At 38.1% G+C, this 16,696-nt stretch overlaps 1 protein-coding gene across 3 annotated transcripts in view; it reads right to left on the minus strand.

Moving 5' to 3' along the window:
• LOC126188158 (tetratricopeptide repeat protein 30A) overlaps positions 1-16,696 on the minus strand; it is a 149,082-nt gene that overhangs the window by 77,917 nt on the left and 54,469 nt on the right. For all 3 annotated transcript variants that reach the window (XM_049929669.1, XM_049929668.1, XM_049929670.1), the window contains one exon: positions 5,242-5,406. In XM_049929669.1, coding sequence (XP_049785626.1) covers positions 5,242-5,406 — 165 coding nt within the window. The remainder of the gene's footprint in view (positions 1-5,241; positions 5,407-16,696) is intronic.

Raw genomic sequence — 16,696 nt, forward strand, 5'->3', positions numbered from 1 at the left:
ATCAACAACTTCTCCCCCATTTGGTTCACCTGGTCCTACTGAACCCAACAAGCCACCTTCCTAGATGTTAACCTCCACCTCAGAGATGGCAACATCAGTACCTCCATCCATATCAAACCTACTAACCACCAGCAATACCTCCACTTCGACAGCTGCCACTGTTTCATACCAAGAAGTCCCTTCCGTACAGCCTAGCCACCCGTGGTCATCGCATCTGCAGTGAAAGAGCAGTCCCTCTCTAAATATACCGAGGGTCTCACTGAAGCCTTCACTGGCCATAATTATCCTCCAATCCTTGTACAAAAACAAATCTCCCGTGTCTTATCTTTCCAGTCTCCCACCACCTCCCAGTCCCACAGTCTGGCCACAGAGAAGCAGGCCCCCCCCCCCCCCCCCCCCCCCCGTAACTCAGTACCATCTAGGACTGGAGCAACTGAATTATATTTTCCACCAGCCTTTCGATTACCTCTTGTCATGCCCTGAAATGAGAAATGTCCTACCCACTGTCCTACCCACTCCTCCTACCATGGCATTCTGCCGTCCACTGAACCTACACAATATACTTGTCCATCCTTACACAACACCTGCTCCCAATCAATTACCTCATGGCTCATACCCCTGTAATAGACCTACATGCAAGACCTGTCCCATACATCCTCTTACCACCACCTACTCTAGTCTGGTCACTAACATCACCAATCCCATCAAAGGCAGGGCTGCCTGTGAAACCAGTCATGTAATTTGCAAGCTAAGCTGCAACCAATGTGCTGCATTCCATGTAGGCACGACAACCAACAAGCTGTCTGCCTGCATGAATGGCCACCGACAAACAGTGGCCAAAAACAAGTGGACCACCCTGTATCTGAACACGCTGTCAAACATGATACCCCTCATCTCAATGACTGCTTCACAACCTGTGCCATATGGATCCTTCCCACCAACACCAGCTTTTCTGAATTGCGCAGGTGGGAACTTTCCCTGTAATACATCCTATGTTCCCGTAACCTTCCTGGCCTCAACCTTCATTAGTCACTGTCCTAGCCCATCCAGCCCCCTCCCTGTTCCCATTCCAGCGCCACACATCCATATTTCACCATCACACCCAGTCTTAATTTCTTTTTTTTATTTTTATTTTTATTTCTCTCCTTTCCGCTACTTACCCCCTCCCCCCTCCGAACCTTCTCTCCTACCCTCCGTCTAAAATGCAACACTTCACTGTCCGCCACTCCCACCATACTATCCCTCCCCCTCCCCGTCCCAGCCTCCTCCTTACCCCCACCCAGTCACCACTCCCATTATGCACTGGTGCTGCTGCTCACAGTGTAGTTTCATCTCTCTGAGACTGCAGACGTGTGTGCAAGTTGCACTTGCATGAGTGTGTGTGTGCGTGTGTGTAAGTGTGTCTACTGCTGACAAAGGCCTTAATGGCCAAGAGCTATGACTATGTGAATCTTTTTATTGTGCATATCGCGACTCAGCATCTCCACTATATGGTGAATGTCTGTAGTAATGTTTACATGTTGAATTACGTGTGAGCAAGCCATAGTTTGCAACTAATTTATGTTTTTCCCCATACAGTCCACTAATTGTCACCCTGTACTTAATGTAAGGGTATCCATAGTACTGGACAATGGAGTTACCACAAACATAGTTTCACAGGGTCTGTTTGATCAACTACAAAAATGATGATTCAAGCCAATACTTCCAGTCCAAAACTATAAAATCCAAACAGTTGTAAGAGGTAAGTCTAAAGGCATAAAATTGAAGGCATGGATTCCTATTCAAATTGATAACTTCTCTTTACAGAGCACTTTTCTTGTGGTTGAAAGGCTAATAGTACACTGCCTTATTGGCATGGACACCTTTAGAAAGCACCAAGCACAAATTAGCATTGGTAAGGGGAAGTGTCATTTCATTGTGAAAGACCAACAATATTCAGTAGGCCTCATCAAGTCAAACACCAGAGAAAGCAAATCAAAACACAGTACTGACATTCGAATACAATTCCTTGATCCTACCATAATGTTTGAAAACATATAGGTTAAGAAATCACAGGAAGAGGAAATAGGCCCTGAGATGGTGCACGCCAAGGTAAGTGAGTGAGCATGTCTTACAGAAGAACAAGAGGAGGAATTGCAGGAGTTTTTAACACATTATGATCATGTTTTTGAATGATGCCCTGGCATAATCAAAAGATACAAATACAAAATGGAGGTTTACTCACACGAAACCTTCTGCTTTTTGTCTTGCCCCATTCAATGTGCAAAGAAGGAGGCTTTGAGAAAGGAGGTCTAATTATAAACTGAGAAATAATACATCCATCCATACCCCCGTACCGTAGCCCGTTTTGGCCATTAGCCAATCAGACAGTAGTGTCCACCTTGTGCTAGGCACACGAGGAATAAATAAAATTATTGCACCTGTCAGGACGTGGCCTAACAACCTGGAAGAACAACTTCTAAAATTCCATGACATTACGTACCTCACCATAATAGATCTCCAAGACTTGAACTGGCAAATTGCACTACATGAAGATAGCCATGAGTTCACTCTCTTTGTGTGTGGGAGCACAAGCTATGAGGTCTGTGTTCTCCCTTTTGGTTTAAATGTCAGTGCAGGTGTATTTATTTCTGCCTTGGATCGAGCCTTAGGATCTGAATTGTTAAGCAGAGTCACAGTGTATGTTGATGATTTAGTGATAGTTACCTTCAAGTAGTCAGAACACTTAACGCTCTTGGCTCAAGTCTTGTATAGGTTTACAGAACAGGGAGTCACAGCCAACCTAATTAAGTCACATTTCAGTAAGGAAAGGGTTAAATTCCTTTGACACATGATATCACCTCAAGGCATACTTCCAAATAAATTTTGACAACATAGTCTATGGAGAGCAGTGACCTAATGTTATATTGAAGTTAAAATGAACTGTCAAGATCTCTCCATAACCGCTATAAGCAGTACAAAAGAGAGCAACAGAACTAAACACAGACCCAACAGAAAGACCAGAAACAGTAGTGCATAAACAGTTCTTTACAGCTGCATCTCTAAGAATGGAATTCTGACTTGAACCATGAAATATCATCAGCTCCCAGTCTACAGACTCAACAGCAAGAAGTTGAAGCTATATCAGTGTTATAGTCCTTGGTCTCTCAATCTCCAAATGGCAAAAGGAAAAATTGTACTAGATAGTACAACACACTTGGTTTAAAGAATGTCCTAACTGATATATGTCAAAATGCACTCTGTTTAAACAGTAAATTATATTTACAATAATTAACCAAATGAAAGTTCAGTTTTGTGTGTAAATAGACACTGACTGCCGTAGTGGAAATGGAAATGAGTGTTCAGCGTCATGGGCTGGGAGGCCCCTTCGGGACAGGTCCGGCCGCCTTGACATAGGTCATGGGGGTGAAATGATGATGAAGACAGTACAACACTCAGTCCCTGAGTGGAGAAAATTCCCGACACAGCCGGAAATCGAACCGGGGACTCCAGGACAGCAATCTGTCATGCTGAGCACTCAGCTAGCGGGACGGACACTGCAGTAATGATACACAGTTAGTGGGAGCATTTGCAAAGAAAAACTAGGTGTGTTGGAAAAAGCAAATTTTTGATAAGAAATTACATTATGAACCCCAACTTCCAATGTGTTAGTAAAAATATAAATATTTCATAAATATGACCTCACCACCAGCTAGAAAGGAAAATTTTTAATTCCATGTGTCAAAGATGAGAGTAGATTAGATTAATTGTTGTTCCACAGACCCAAAAATGAGATGATTCTCATGGGTGTGGGACATGTCAGAAAGTATAACATAAAAAACATAGAACATCTGAATATAATACTCACTTCCCTAGTCATTTGTCAGGAGACGGTCAAAATATGTGAACACATCACAGTAAACTGGAACTGTTAATACTTACAGGATTAATACTGTCAGAATGAAACATAGTTCTGCACTTTTAATAAATTTATCATACAAAAAATACATAATATTGACTGTTGTGCAAAGTGGTGTCAGAAATGAAATGTAACAGACATTTTTACTTAAGCTCCTCTAACATTCCCTGTTAAGATATTCATCTATAGAGTAGAAAGAGGAGCCTACCAAAAAGTTTTTCAAATTCTGTTTAAACTGTGCTTTATCTGAAACCAAGTTTTAATGGTTTCTGGCAATTTATAGAAAATGTGTGCTCCTGAATACTAGACCCATTTTTGGTCCTACAGTGAAGAGGACAGCCTACAGTCACATAGAGAAGGAATTAATAATGTGGAATGATGGTATAACAACATTTAAAATAAAGGAAGTTACCAGGAAACTTGCTGAATTAGAAAAAATATTGTCATATACTTGGTATATGACTTCAAATATTACTACAGCAAAGAATTTCTGCAGGTGTTGGAAGCATGAGTTCAAAAGCGACAGAATAGCATTTTGGAAAACATAAAAAGAATAATAGCAAGGATTTTCCTTACTTCAAGGCATGAACAGAGATAGTCAGAGCCTTGGCAGTTGATTCAGTTCTAGGTAACAGTGAATGGCAAAGAGAGCACTCCTACATGACTGGTCATCAAGTAAATGAGAAAAGGTAGTGTATGGACAGTTCACATATGTGAGATCTGATTCTGGACAAGATGGAGACTAGTTCCAGTCTGTGAAGGCCTCAGAATATCAAGAGAGGGGCAACCTATAACTGCAGATGCTATGTACATGGCTGGCCAGGCTTATAAGAGTAGTGTTGTGTGCAGTACACTTAAAAGCTGTCAAATAGGAGGTGCTGTTGATGGCTTGTTTGAAGTGAACAGAAGATTATGGAATCTTGTGCGTTAATTCCACAGTCCATAGATAGCTGGCATGATATCTATAGAAACAATGTAGAATGGGTCAATTTACATGCTAGCCACACATTATTTGTTTGTGTGTATGATTGCATGTTGAGCATTTGCAGTTTACTAAACAGCAAAGTGGCTCAATTTTAATAAAAACAAACATATTATTCTTTAAAATTACTTATATTAGTAGTGAAAAATATTTAAATTTAACAATAGTAAACACCAATGATGTGGAAGTCAACATATAGGAAAAGGGCTAGATGAGCCAAGAAGGATCATGTAAGACAAATGAGTGAAAAGGGGTAAAAAAATTGCGAATCATTGCTGTCAATGAAGTTGGTAGATCATCCTAAATGTAGGGCAAAAATTTTAATTTTTATTTAAGTGCATTGTATGAATATTTGACTTACATTTCTTGTGCTGGTATTCGATAGCCGCCCGAAGATTAAATGACTCTATGAGAGCTGTTTCATGGAGAGTAAGTGTGTTACCCACACTTCGTACTTCAATCCCTTCTGTAGCCATTCCAATGCTCAACTCTGGGTGTTCTGTGATACCCCTTTCTATAACATTAGCTGAAAATACATTTGTAAAGTGATTTGAAGATATGTGACAAAAAAGCAAAATAAATTATTTCCAAACTCCAACAAAGATAAGTCAACAAACTAATTAGCTAGGCATGCACAAATGCAATGTGTCACATAACACAAATACGGAAAATCATTGCAAACCTGATATTAAAATTCATTAAAGATATAAAAAAGTACTTTGATTTGTGGGTGAAGTGTGATCAATGTGAACAATTGAAATACAAAAATACTAGTGAGATCTCTTTAATATTTCCCCTTTAGTAATGTTAGCTTTCCATATCACCAAATGACAATCATACGATGTGAAAAGGAAAATATGCTTGCTTGAGAGATGCAGAAAATAGTTATTGTATATTTTAGCTGACAATGTCCAATCACTCTTAGTATTGTTGTTGACAGCTCAGCTGTTTTTCCTGCCAACTGCAACGAAAGACCTATGTTAAAGCAAGCAATTGCTTAACACACCCCACAGTTGAAATTCAGCATCAAATTTGTTATATTACTGGCCAAGTTGTAAGGTAACAGGGGATAATATGCCCATACAGCAGCTTTGCTGGCAATGGAAATACCTGCTATGGAAAAATGGGTGGGATGTGAAAATCTCAAACACAAGTCAATACATTTAGACTCATCTTTACCTGATAAAGAGAAGGCAGCATTCAGCAGTTTCAGGTGGTTTAAATTACTTGGTTACATAATTGCATATAATTGCTGTACATGACTTTGCACTCAAGTAAATGACGTAGGGTGGGCTTGTAATGTGAGTCCTTGGATTTGCTGGATACCTAATCACTGAAATAGAAGTCATGCGAAAACAAGCTCTTCCAAGTAGTTCGTAACTTAAATTTAAAGCATAGCAGCAGAAATAATATGTTGGGCTGATGTACTTCAATCAAAATATTTCATAGCAGAGTTAAGTTATAAGGATGTTTAGAACAACTGCAAAGTAAGTCATTATTGTATTATGAAGACACCATTCAGTTTCGATCTTTGTAGTGCCAGACAAGTATTTTTATGTCTTATATTTTGTGCAAAGACATCATTAAATGAAGGGAGAGGGGTGAAACTGTGCCAAAACATGGAGTTATTCCTAATTATGTAAATCTGGTAGCATGTCGTAAATTATTACTGATTTTAATTTTCCATGCTTAAGAGTAAAATTATGTATTAAATGCAGAGAGAAAATAGTGTAATGCAAAATTGACATTAAAGTACTAGTTTTATGTTTTGATGAGCATTTGTAGTTCCATTGCATAGTTTTTTTTCCAATGCATTATATAATTAAATGGTGATAAATGTGTGTAAAATTATATAATGTATTTAGCTTTAAGTATTTAAATCTTATAAAATTGTAAACGAATTGTGGCTATGTTAAGGAATTATTTTGATTAATGTAGTGTCACGTGACCCGACTCAGGACTGGGGATATGAGCGTGAAAGTGGGGCTTTTTGTCATTGGCTGTTGTGGTGATCAGTTCTGAGTGGCAAAGTGCTGCGAATGTAAGCATGGACACCAGTGTATGCAAATAAACTGTGAAGGAACAATGTGAAAGTGTGTAGGTGCGAGACAATACATCATGTGTATGAATTGCACCGATTATTATTTATCCAGATCGGATTTATTTGTGAACTTTAATTTGCATGGCCACAACATTGACATGTTTTTTTTTTTAATAAAAAAGTTTCAATCTGAACTTGTATAGTGTCCTCATTTTGTGCGAGGTTGTTGTATAGACAACTGTGTATTCAATTCACTACTGTTCAAAGCCTAGCCAATATATGACTCAGTATTAGGAGCACAAATGCAACCGTTCACTACCAACTCCCTTCGCAGATGAGCCACGTGTAAAATAGGCAGTTAATGAGCTTGAGTACAGTTGCAAAGTGCTATAAGCAATGCGACAACTTTCCTGAAAGAAAGCTAGTCCAGAAAGATACACAGGAGAGCTTTTGTGACATTTAAAATAGTTGGAAGAGCATTTTACATGAAAGTCAATGTTCTGGTTGAAGTCCTGGTCCAGCACACAAATTTAATCTGAGAAGAAGTTTCAATAGAACGAGAGGTGTGTTGAGAAGCAGTTCAATGATTGCAATAAATGTTTACAGACATACATGTTTTCTTTTCGTGTATGGCTCCAGTGAAACTTATCTTATGGATGATGTAGTAATAGTAACAGTGTTCATGAGACTACAAAGAAGATTTTAAAAGATGCAAATCATCTTAAGGAACTGCTCATCAGGAAAGATACAATGTCTATGTGTGACAAGATTGTATGAATGATACTGTGTGATATACAATGGGTGAAAGTTTTAAAGGAAAGCGTTGGTTTTGTTGGTGGGTGAAGGACATAATGTAGATACAGATTTTTAATTGAACTGTGAGTGGTGGAAGTCCTAGAAAGTGGCTCATTAAGCTGAAGATGATATGATGATGGATAAGAGTGTTGAGCTTGATAAGAAATGACAAAAGAGCATCTCGGATTTTTTCCCAGATCATGAAAATATTGTCAATGAATCCAAAACAGATGAGATGTCTACAACACAAATTTTTAAAGAAATTTTGAATTTCTGAAGATTCGAAATTTCATATCTTATATTTATTACAGCAAAGTACTGCACTGGAATAAAGTCTTCATACTGTGCTCTTAATATGCATATATAATAATGTAATACGAGGGCTATCCACAAAGTACATTACATTTTGGAATTAAAAATAAATAAAGTATTGGAAATTTTTTTTATTATATACAGATGAAAGCCACACTTCAATACTACTTTTCTACATAGTTGCCATTTAAATTAAGGCACTTATCGTAGCGATGGACGAGCTTGGAAATTCCTTCATCGCCATTCGGCCGCCTGCGCCTTCAATCATGTGGTTAATCAGTAACCCGGTAGAAATACGACTTTTGTGGATTCCCTGGAAAGAGGCACTACAATAAACTCTCAAAGGTATTGCCAAACTCTGCACAACCTCAGAAGAGCAATATAAAACAAGCGCAGGGGAAAGTTAGGCTCAAAGATCTTGCTGATTCACGACAATGCCTGGGCCCACACGGCAAATGCCACTCGTGAAGTTCTCGAATCTTTTAAGTGGGAGTTGTTTCCTCATCCGCTGTACAGTCCCGACCTGGCACCGAGCAACTTCCACTTATTCCCAGCAATGAAGAAGTGGTTGGCTATGCAGCGTTTTGATGACGATGCACAACTTCAAGAAGAGGTAACCATGTGGTTGAAGGCGCAGGCAGCTTAATTTTATGACGAAGGACTTTCCAAGCTCGTCCATCGCTACGATAAGTGCCTTAATTTAAATGGCAACTATGTAGAAAAGTAGTATTGAAGTGTGGCTTTCATCTGTATATAATAAAAAAATTCCAATACTTTATTTATTTTTAATTCCAAAACGTAATGTACTTTGTGGATAGCCCTCGTATATATAAGCAATTTTTATACAATGCATTGTGACCTTGTACACTGAAAATGACTTTTGTTGTATAACATGAATGACAAAATACTGTAAATTTTTCAGCATTGGGTGCAGGATTTTGTTGGTCCCTGAAGAGAGTTCTGAAAGAGGTCTTACCATTTTTTTATGCGTATGTGTAAGACATTTTCCCTGTAATAGTAATATGAATAGAAAACAACTTCATTTCAGAGATCTTTGTCCTTGTACAAGTAACAAAAGAAGTAAATTTCAAATAATCCTGATATCTGTGATCATCAAAAACAGAGACTTTACATACTTGCCTATGATTAAGAAAGTCATTAAATATTCTGGCACATAAAACTGTTACTGTCTGCCAGAAGGTAAGAAATTAGACGAATATGTACACTCAAAACACATTAAAAATATAAAGTATTAACTGTACCTTATATAAATTATCTTAGTATCTCCTATATAACTTGCTTTTTAGTTTCCTATCATATAATGCACTTGCAAATGCATTTAGGTAAATTATCAGAAGTGCTGGAATAACTGACATAACCACCAAACTAGCATCATTTTTCAACAGTGACCACGATAAGGATGGAAAAAACTACCCAGTTATCAGATAGCTGCACATAACAAAACAATTATTCTAACAGGAATCTTGTTATGTACATTTAACTACCTTAAAATAAATTACTCTGAACTAAATTGAACTGCCCCTCTAACATGTTTTACATACCTCTACACCTCCCTATTTAAACTATCACAAGTCTCAGAGGTCCAAATTATCCATAAAAATAACTGTCTGCATTGTTATTATGTTCAATGTACACGAATTGGGCAAAAATATGGAAATACTGTGAGAAACACTTGAACATATCCTAGTCAATCCTGAGAATTCCGCTGTTGTATTTGACCATGAACAGCAACACTGCAATGTTCTGAACACTTTGTGAGGGTCAGTCATAGTCAGAACAGTGATCTGAGTGGTCGTGAGTAATATCTCAGAGCTAAGTGTATTCAAAGGTGGGAAAATTTTTGGTGTTTGTATGGAGATGCTCACATAACTCGATAGCTTAAGTGTTTGATGTTTCGAGAGGCACCATATTGAAGATTATGAAAAGGAAAGTTGCTACTCACCATATAGCAGAGATGCTGAGTTACAGATAGGCACAACAAAAAGACTGTCACAAATAAAGCTTTTGGCCAGTAAGGCCTTCATCAACAATAGATGACAGACACATATACACACCCATGTAACCACAAGTCACACACATGACTGCAGTCTCAGGCAATTGAAACCACACTACCCAGTTGCCTGACACTGCAGTCATGTGTGAGTTGCATTTGCATGAGTGAGTGTGTGTGTGTGTGTGTTTCCTCTGTTGCTGACAAAGGCCTTACTAGCCAAAAGCTTTATTTGTGACAGTCTTTTTGTTGTGCCTATCTGTGACTCAGCATCTCCGCCATATGGCGAGTAGCAGCTTTCCTTTTCATAATATTGTTATAGTACATCCTGGATTCTCCATTGTTGGATTCATATTGAAGATTTATAACATACACAAGGAAAGTGGAAAAAATCATCTATTAAGTTACAATGCAAATGAAAGTGTGTGTTCAACGATTGTGATATATGGTCACTGAAGAGGATTGTGATGAAAAATAAGAGGACAACAGCTGCAGACATCACTGCAGCATTGCATGCCACACTCACAAAACCTGTCATTATCAAAACAACACAAACGCAGCTCCATAAGCAAAGAATGGCACGGTGAGATGAAACTCCAAAACCTCTCATCAGTGATACGAATGCCTCTAACAGGATAACATGGTGCTGAAGCCATAAGACCTGGACTATGGAGCAACGGAAGAAAGTACTTGGTCAGATGAGTCTTGTTTCACATTGTTTCCAACTTCTGGCTAATTTTACATCCCAAGAGAGAAATATGGCAGTGGTCTGGTGATGACTTGGGTAGCCATACCATAGTATTCCACGGATCTCACAGTTATTCTGCAAAGTCGCATTACTGCCGAGGATTATGAGAACATTTTGGCTGATCAGGTCCATCCCATGGTATGATGTTACAATGTTCATTCCCCAAAGGTGATGCTGTGTTCCAAAATGACAGGCCCCTGGTTCACACAGCTCATATTGTCTGGGACTAGTTTTGTGAGCACAAGGATGAATTACTGCACCTCCCCTGGTTACCACAGTTACTAGATCCCAATATTATTGAGCCTTTGTGGTCTAGTTTGGAAAGAAGAGCACACGATCATTATCCACCTCCATCACTGTTGCCTGAAATTGCCACTATTTTGCAGGAAGAATGGAATAAAATTCCCTTGAGAGCAAAAAATGACACCATTCTGCACCATAAAATATTTTATTTGCGCGACTTGGTTCAGACACTGTCCATTTTCAAGTGCATGTAAGAAATATACAACACTCCATAATACAAGAAAAGCTCAAAAATATGAAAGTCACATAATTACATTGGATGTAACATTAAACATAACAGTTAGCTATAGTAACACATCGAATATAGTTATATGACTTTCAGATTTTTGGTCTCTTCTTCTATTATGGTGTGCTGTATGTTTTTCAGATGCACTTGTGAATTGACAGTGTTTGAAACTAGCAGTGCAAATAAAATATTTTAAAACACAGCCTGGTGGAATAATTTTTCAAATTTACTGAGGCTATTGGTACCACCAAAAAGAAAATGACCCCTTGAAAACCATTCAGGACCTGTATTTATCCATTGTGAGATGACTGGAAGCTGTTTTGAGTGAAAATGGGTTTCATACACTGTAGTAGGCATGGAGGCATGGTAATGTGTTGTGTTTTGGGTGTTTCTATATTCCCCCCCCCCCCCCTCCCTCTACCCTCCATGTAGACTTTTCTAGTATTTTCACATTACTCTTACCTCAACCATCCCACCTTTCCTTCCACTTTTTAATGTAACTCACTCTACCCCATTTGTTTTTCAACTGTCTTTGTCTGCATTCACATTCCTGCTGTCCCATGTGCCCAAAGCTCTTTATCTCTTTTCTCCTGTACATAAATGGAATTCTCTCATTTGTTCTCTTTCTCCAGATTCATATGGGTCTTACTACACTTGGAAATCTCACTCTCTCTATGCTACACTCCCTGGCTCTTACCTTCAACATTATTTTCCTAATCCAATTACACTAATTGCTATCAAAATAGTCACTGCCAGAAAAATGTTAAAACAACTGGAGTGTCTAGGAGGAGGGGTGGGGGGAGGGGGGAGGGGGGGAGGGGGGGAGGGGGGAGGGGGGAGGGGGGAGTCATACTGAAAGAAGACATTTTGATAGTCTGCAGGAATAAGTTGTACCAGGTTTAAAAATGCTAAACAAAACATGACAATAGAAGATATGACTAAAGACAGGGGAAGATGAAAGGAATTTCAAATATGAGAACTAATGCAAGAAATAAATAAATAACAGGATTAAAGATGATAGAAATAACATGGAATTAAGCATATCATAAATTAATGAAAATGAGGTGTATAAACATTTTGGAGCACATAAATCCAGTAGAAGTAAAATATGCAAGGTTTATCAACATTTAACAGTGCATGCAGAATGGCAGAATTATAAATGTATGTGCGTGTGCTGCCAGAAATTCTGGAAAATATATGTACAAGAAGGAATCTGGTAAAATCAAAACACAATAATAATAATAATAATAATAATATAATCCCTGCTGGCTGGCAGATAAGGGAAGGCTGGTACATATGGAGGGCAGGTAGGAAATAAAAAACCATCTGCAGACCAAAATGACAACCAAAATACAAGCTGCATCTTAATTGGAGCAAGAGACAGTATGGTCAGTATCCATTCACAAGGAGGTGCAGCAGTGAACATGCTCCAGGAACTCACAATCTCTGGTTCTACACCATTATGACTTGTTAAAGTAGAGACAAAATTACCTTGGGTGGAAATCCATCCACTACAATGTGCCACCAAGCATTCGGATTATGAGAAGCTTTATACAAAAAAGCAAGTCAGAGTGGGATGGTAAACTTCCACATAAGGCTCACACTTAATTTGCACTTTCAACAGACACTCATTCAAGCAGGAAAATGACACAATCTCACAACAGAACTCACGAAGCAGAAAATCCAAATTCTTGCTCCACAAGAAACATGCTTCACAGATTCAGAAACAATAGACTAATTACAGAATCTTCAAAAATGGAATAAATAAGAAAATTGATGAAGGAACAGCACTATTTGGCTCGGGCTTCATAGTAGACGAAAAAGTGTCGGATTCGGTAAAAGATGTGAAGCCCATCAACAACCAACTTATGAAATGTAAGAGTCAAACACAGTGGAAGACTACCTTGCCTGCAATTTCACCAATAAGAATGGCACATGACTTGAGCTATGCCAACAAAGCAACCTAAAAATCAAGTCAATCTCACTTACAAAAAAGCCCTAAAAACAAAAACAAAAAACATAGCAATCACCCTTCCATCATTTAGGAGATTTCAGACTGATCATATAGCAATACCATGTGACTATTTATTTAGAAACACTGGAAAAATCCTTACATGAGAAACTAGTGCAGAAATGTTACTATTCAGTAGAAGAATTCATAAATGACAACCTGAAAATTCGAGCAGGAGAGAGCAAGTACTTAGGCCTGTTATCTTAAAAGTTTGTTACTTCTGAAGAAAAATTATTAACTGCATAATTAAGTAATTATTCAGAACTGTATATTATATTACTGGTTGTGTTTTGATGTGTCTCCTGTACTTTTCAGTCAATGGCTTGAAGTTGTATGTTATGAGACAATTAACTTCTGCTTCTACTTCTACTTCTACTTCTACTACCAAAAAGAAATTCATGATGTGTAAGTATGTAGAGGTGCAAACATCAATTCAGATCATTATTTAACCATTAAATTCACACCATCAACAGGAAAGCACTAGTGATCCCAAAATTTGATCTACACAAAATCAAAGACTCAAATAACAGAAAAATGAGTAGAACAACCTGCAGATGATCAGGATAAATTTCAAATTATAATCACCAAAACAGCGAAAGATCTGATCCCTCTTCGCAAAAAACCAAAACATTCTTGGTGGAATCAAAATTGTGAGAACACACTAGAAGATAGAAAAAAAGGCATTTCAAAATTATAATTGCAACAAATAAAATGTAGACTGGCAATGGCAAGGAAAGCGTTTCTGAAGAAGAGAAATTTGTTAACATCGAGTATAGATTTAAGTGTCAGGAAGTCATTTCTGAAAGTATTTGTATGGAGTGTAGCCATGTATGGAAGTGAAACATGGACATTAAATAGTTTGGACAAGAAGAGAATAGAAGCTTTCGAAATGTGGTGCTACAGAAGAATGCTGAAGATTAGATGGGTAGATCACATAACTAATGAGGAAGTATTGAATAGGATTGGGGAGAAGAGAAGTTTGTGGCACAACTTGACCAGAAGAAGGGATCGGTTGGTAGGACATGTTCTGAGGTGGTGGTGGTGGTGATTAGTATTTAACGTCTCGTCGACAACGAGGTCATTAGAGACGGAGTGCAAGCTCGGGTTACGGAAGGATGTGGAAGGAAATTGGCCGTGCCCTTTCAAAGGAACCATCTCGGCATTTTCCTGAAACGATTTAGGGAAATCACGGAAAACCTAAATCAGGATGGCCGGAGACGGGATTGAACCGTCGTCCTCCAGAATGCGAGTCCAGTGTGCTAACCACTGCGCCACCTCGCTCGGTCATGTTCTGAGGCATCAAGGGATCACCAATTTAGTATTGGAGGGCAGCGTGGAGGGTAAAAATCGTAGGGGGAGACCAAGAGATGAATACACTAAGCAGATTCAGAAGGACGTAGGTTGCAGTAGGTACTGGGAGATGAAGAAGCTTGCACAGGATAGAGTAGCATGGAGAGCTGCATCAAACCAGTTTCAGGACTGAAGACCACAACAACAACAACAATTGCAACAAACCAGAAAAGACACAGAAGAAATTCCTTAAAGTTCACAAACAAGCATCCAAGATTTTAAGGCAAAATAAATGAAAATATGTCAATGACCAGGACCTTTGTAAATTAAATCAAAGGGTACTCACCACAGAACTTCTGCTTTTGAAAACAATGTTGTAAATTAGCCTTGAGAAACAAGGAAAATTACGAAGAACTAGTCACATATTTTTCACCCTTTTAAACTGTTCAGAACCCAAAGAAAGATTCTGAAAATACATCCAGAAATTACAACAGAAAGTTCATCCCCACCAACACAAGAAAAAGTTTATTCATACATCAAGAAACTCAAAAACAACAAAGCATCAGGGGAGTACGGAAATGTAGCTGAACTCTTAAAAAATTTTAAGCCCAAACTCACTCAAAGAAATTAAATTAATAATCTGAAACATTTGGCAAACCAAAATGATCCTGGATGACTGGAAGATTCCTCTAATCCATCCACTGCATAAAAAGGCAAAAAATCAGATGTAAACAACTATAGAGGGATTTCCCTCTTACTGGTCACCTACAAAATCCTAGCAGCTTGTCTCTTGAATAGAGCATAAAAGCAATTAGAACACAAATTAGCAGAATATCAAGCACGATTCAGACCAAACAGGCCATGCCAAAACAAATTTTTAACCTCTAAACCACACTCAAAATGTGAGACCTCAGACAAAACCCTCCAGTATGCACGTTTTTAGATCAATAGGCAGGCCTTCACTATCCCAAATTTCAGAAGAGAGGGGACTAGATCCCAAAGCATGAGAACTCATAAAACCTAACTGTCATGAAATCAAAGTAAAATTTATGAGGAAAATCTCAGAACCTTTTACATTCAAACGGGGGTGAGACAAGGAGATGGACTCTGTCCTATTCTGTTCAATGTCATCCTAGACAAGGTTATGGAAGAATGGGAGAAATAACTCAAGAATTATGAGATTGGGAAGACAATACTACTTGGATTTCCTGAAAACATTCTCTACAAACCAGACCTCACATTTTCAGATGATCTTGCAATACTTACAGAGGACAAAAAGACTGCCATTAAACAGCTTGAGGTACTTAAAGAATGTCCAGAAGAAGTAGGGTTACAAATCTCATTTGAGAATACTGAATACTGAATTCAAAGAAAGAAATCATGAGCCTGAAAACACAATACAATAAAATCAACAGGGTCCCATATTTTAAATCCCTCAGAGAATTCATCCAACTCACAGGCCTTGAAAAAAATCTAACAGCAAAATCACCTCCAAAATGTCTAACAAGCATTAGGGTTAGTCCAAAACCTCTACAACAAAAAATCCATGGCAAGACTGACAAAAAGTCACCACTACAACACAGTTATTAAATGAATAGTCCTCTACACAGGTGAAATACTGACACCTAAATAGAAAACACGAACCTCAAGAAATCAAAAAAGAAGAGTGAAAGATAATTAGGAAAATTTTAGGAGCAAGACACACCCAAGATGATTACAGGCTATAATCAATAAAAACCACAGAAAAGTTTTCAAACACTGAAACTGACATTAAAAAAAAGCGAATGAAATTCTTTGGACATCTCAACAGACTACCAGAAAAGTGATTGAAAAAAAGGATAATAGACAATTTAACATCACTTAAGATCTCAACACTTTGGCTGAATGAAATTCAAAATGACCTCAAAAATGCAAACATAAAACCAACTAACTTTTAAAATGAGACACCTTCAGACACAAAGTAGAAAAATTGGAAGTTGCATCAGAGCAAACAAAACAAAAACAGAACAGATCAAAGTGATTGGAAGAAGGTAAACAAACTTTCTTGGAAAGAATGAACAACCTAAAACAAATTCGACT

The sequence above is a fragment of the Schistocerca cancellata genome, chromosome 5 (genome assembly GCF_023864275.1).
Source record: "Schistocerca cancellata isolate TAMUIC-IGC-003103 chromosome 5, iqSchCanc2.1, whole genome shotgun sequence".
Lineage (NCBI taxonomy): Eukaryota > Metazoa > Arthropoda > Insecta > Orthoptera > Acrididae > Schistocerca > Schistocerca cancellata.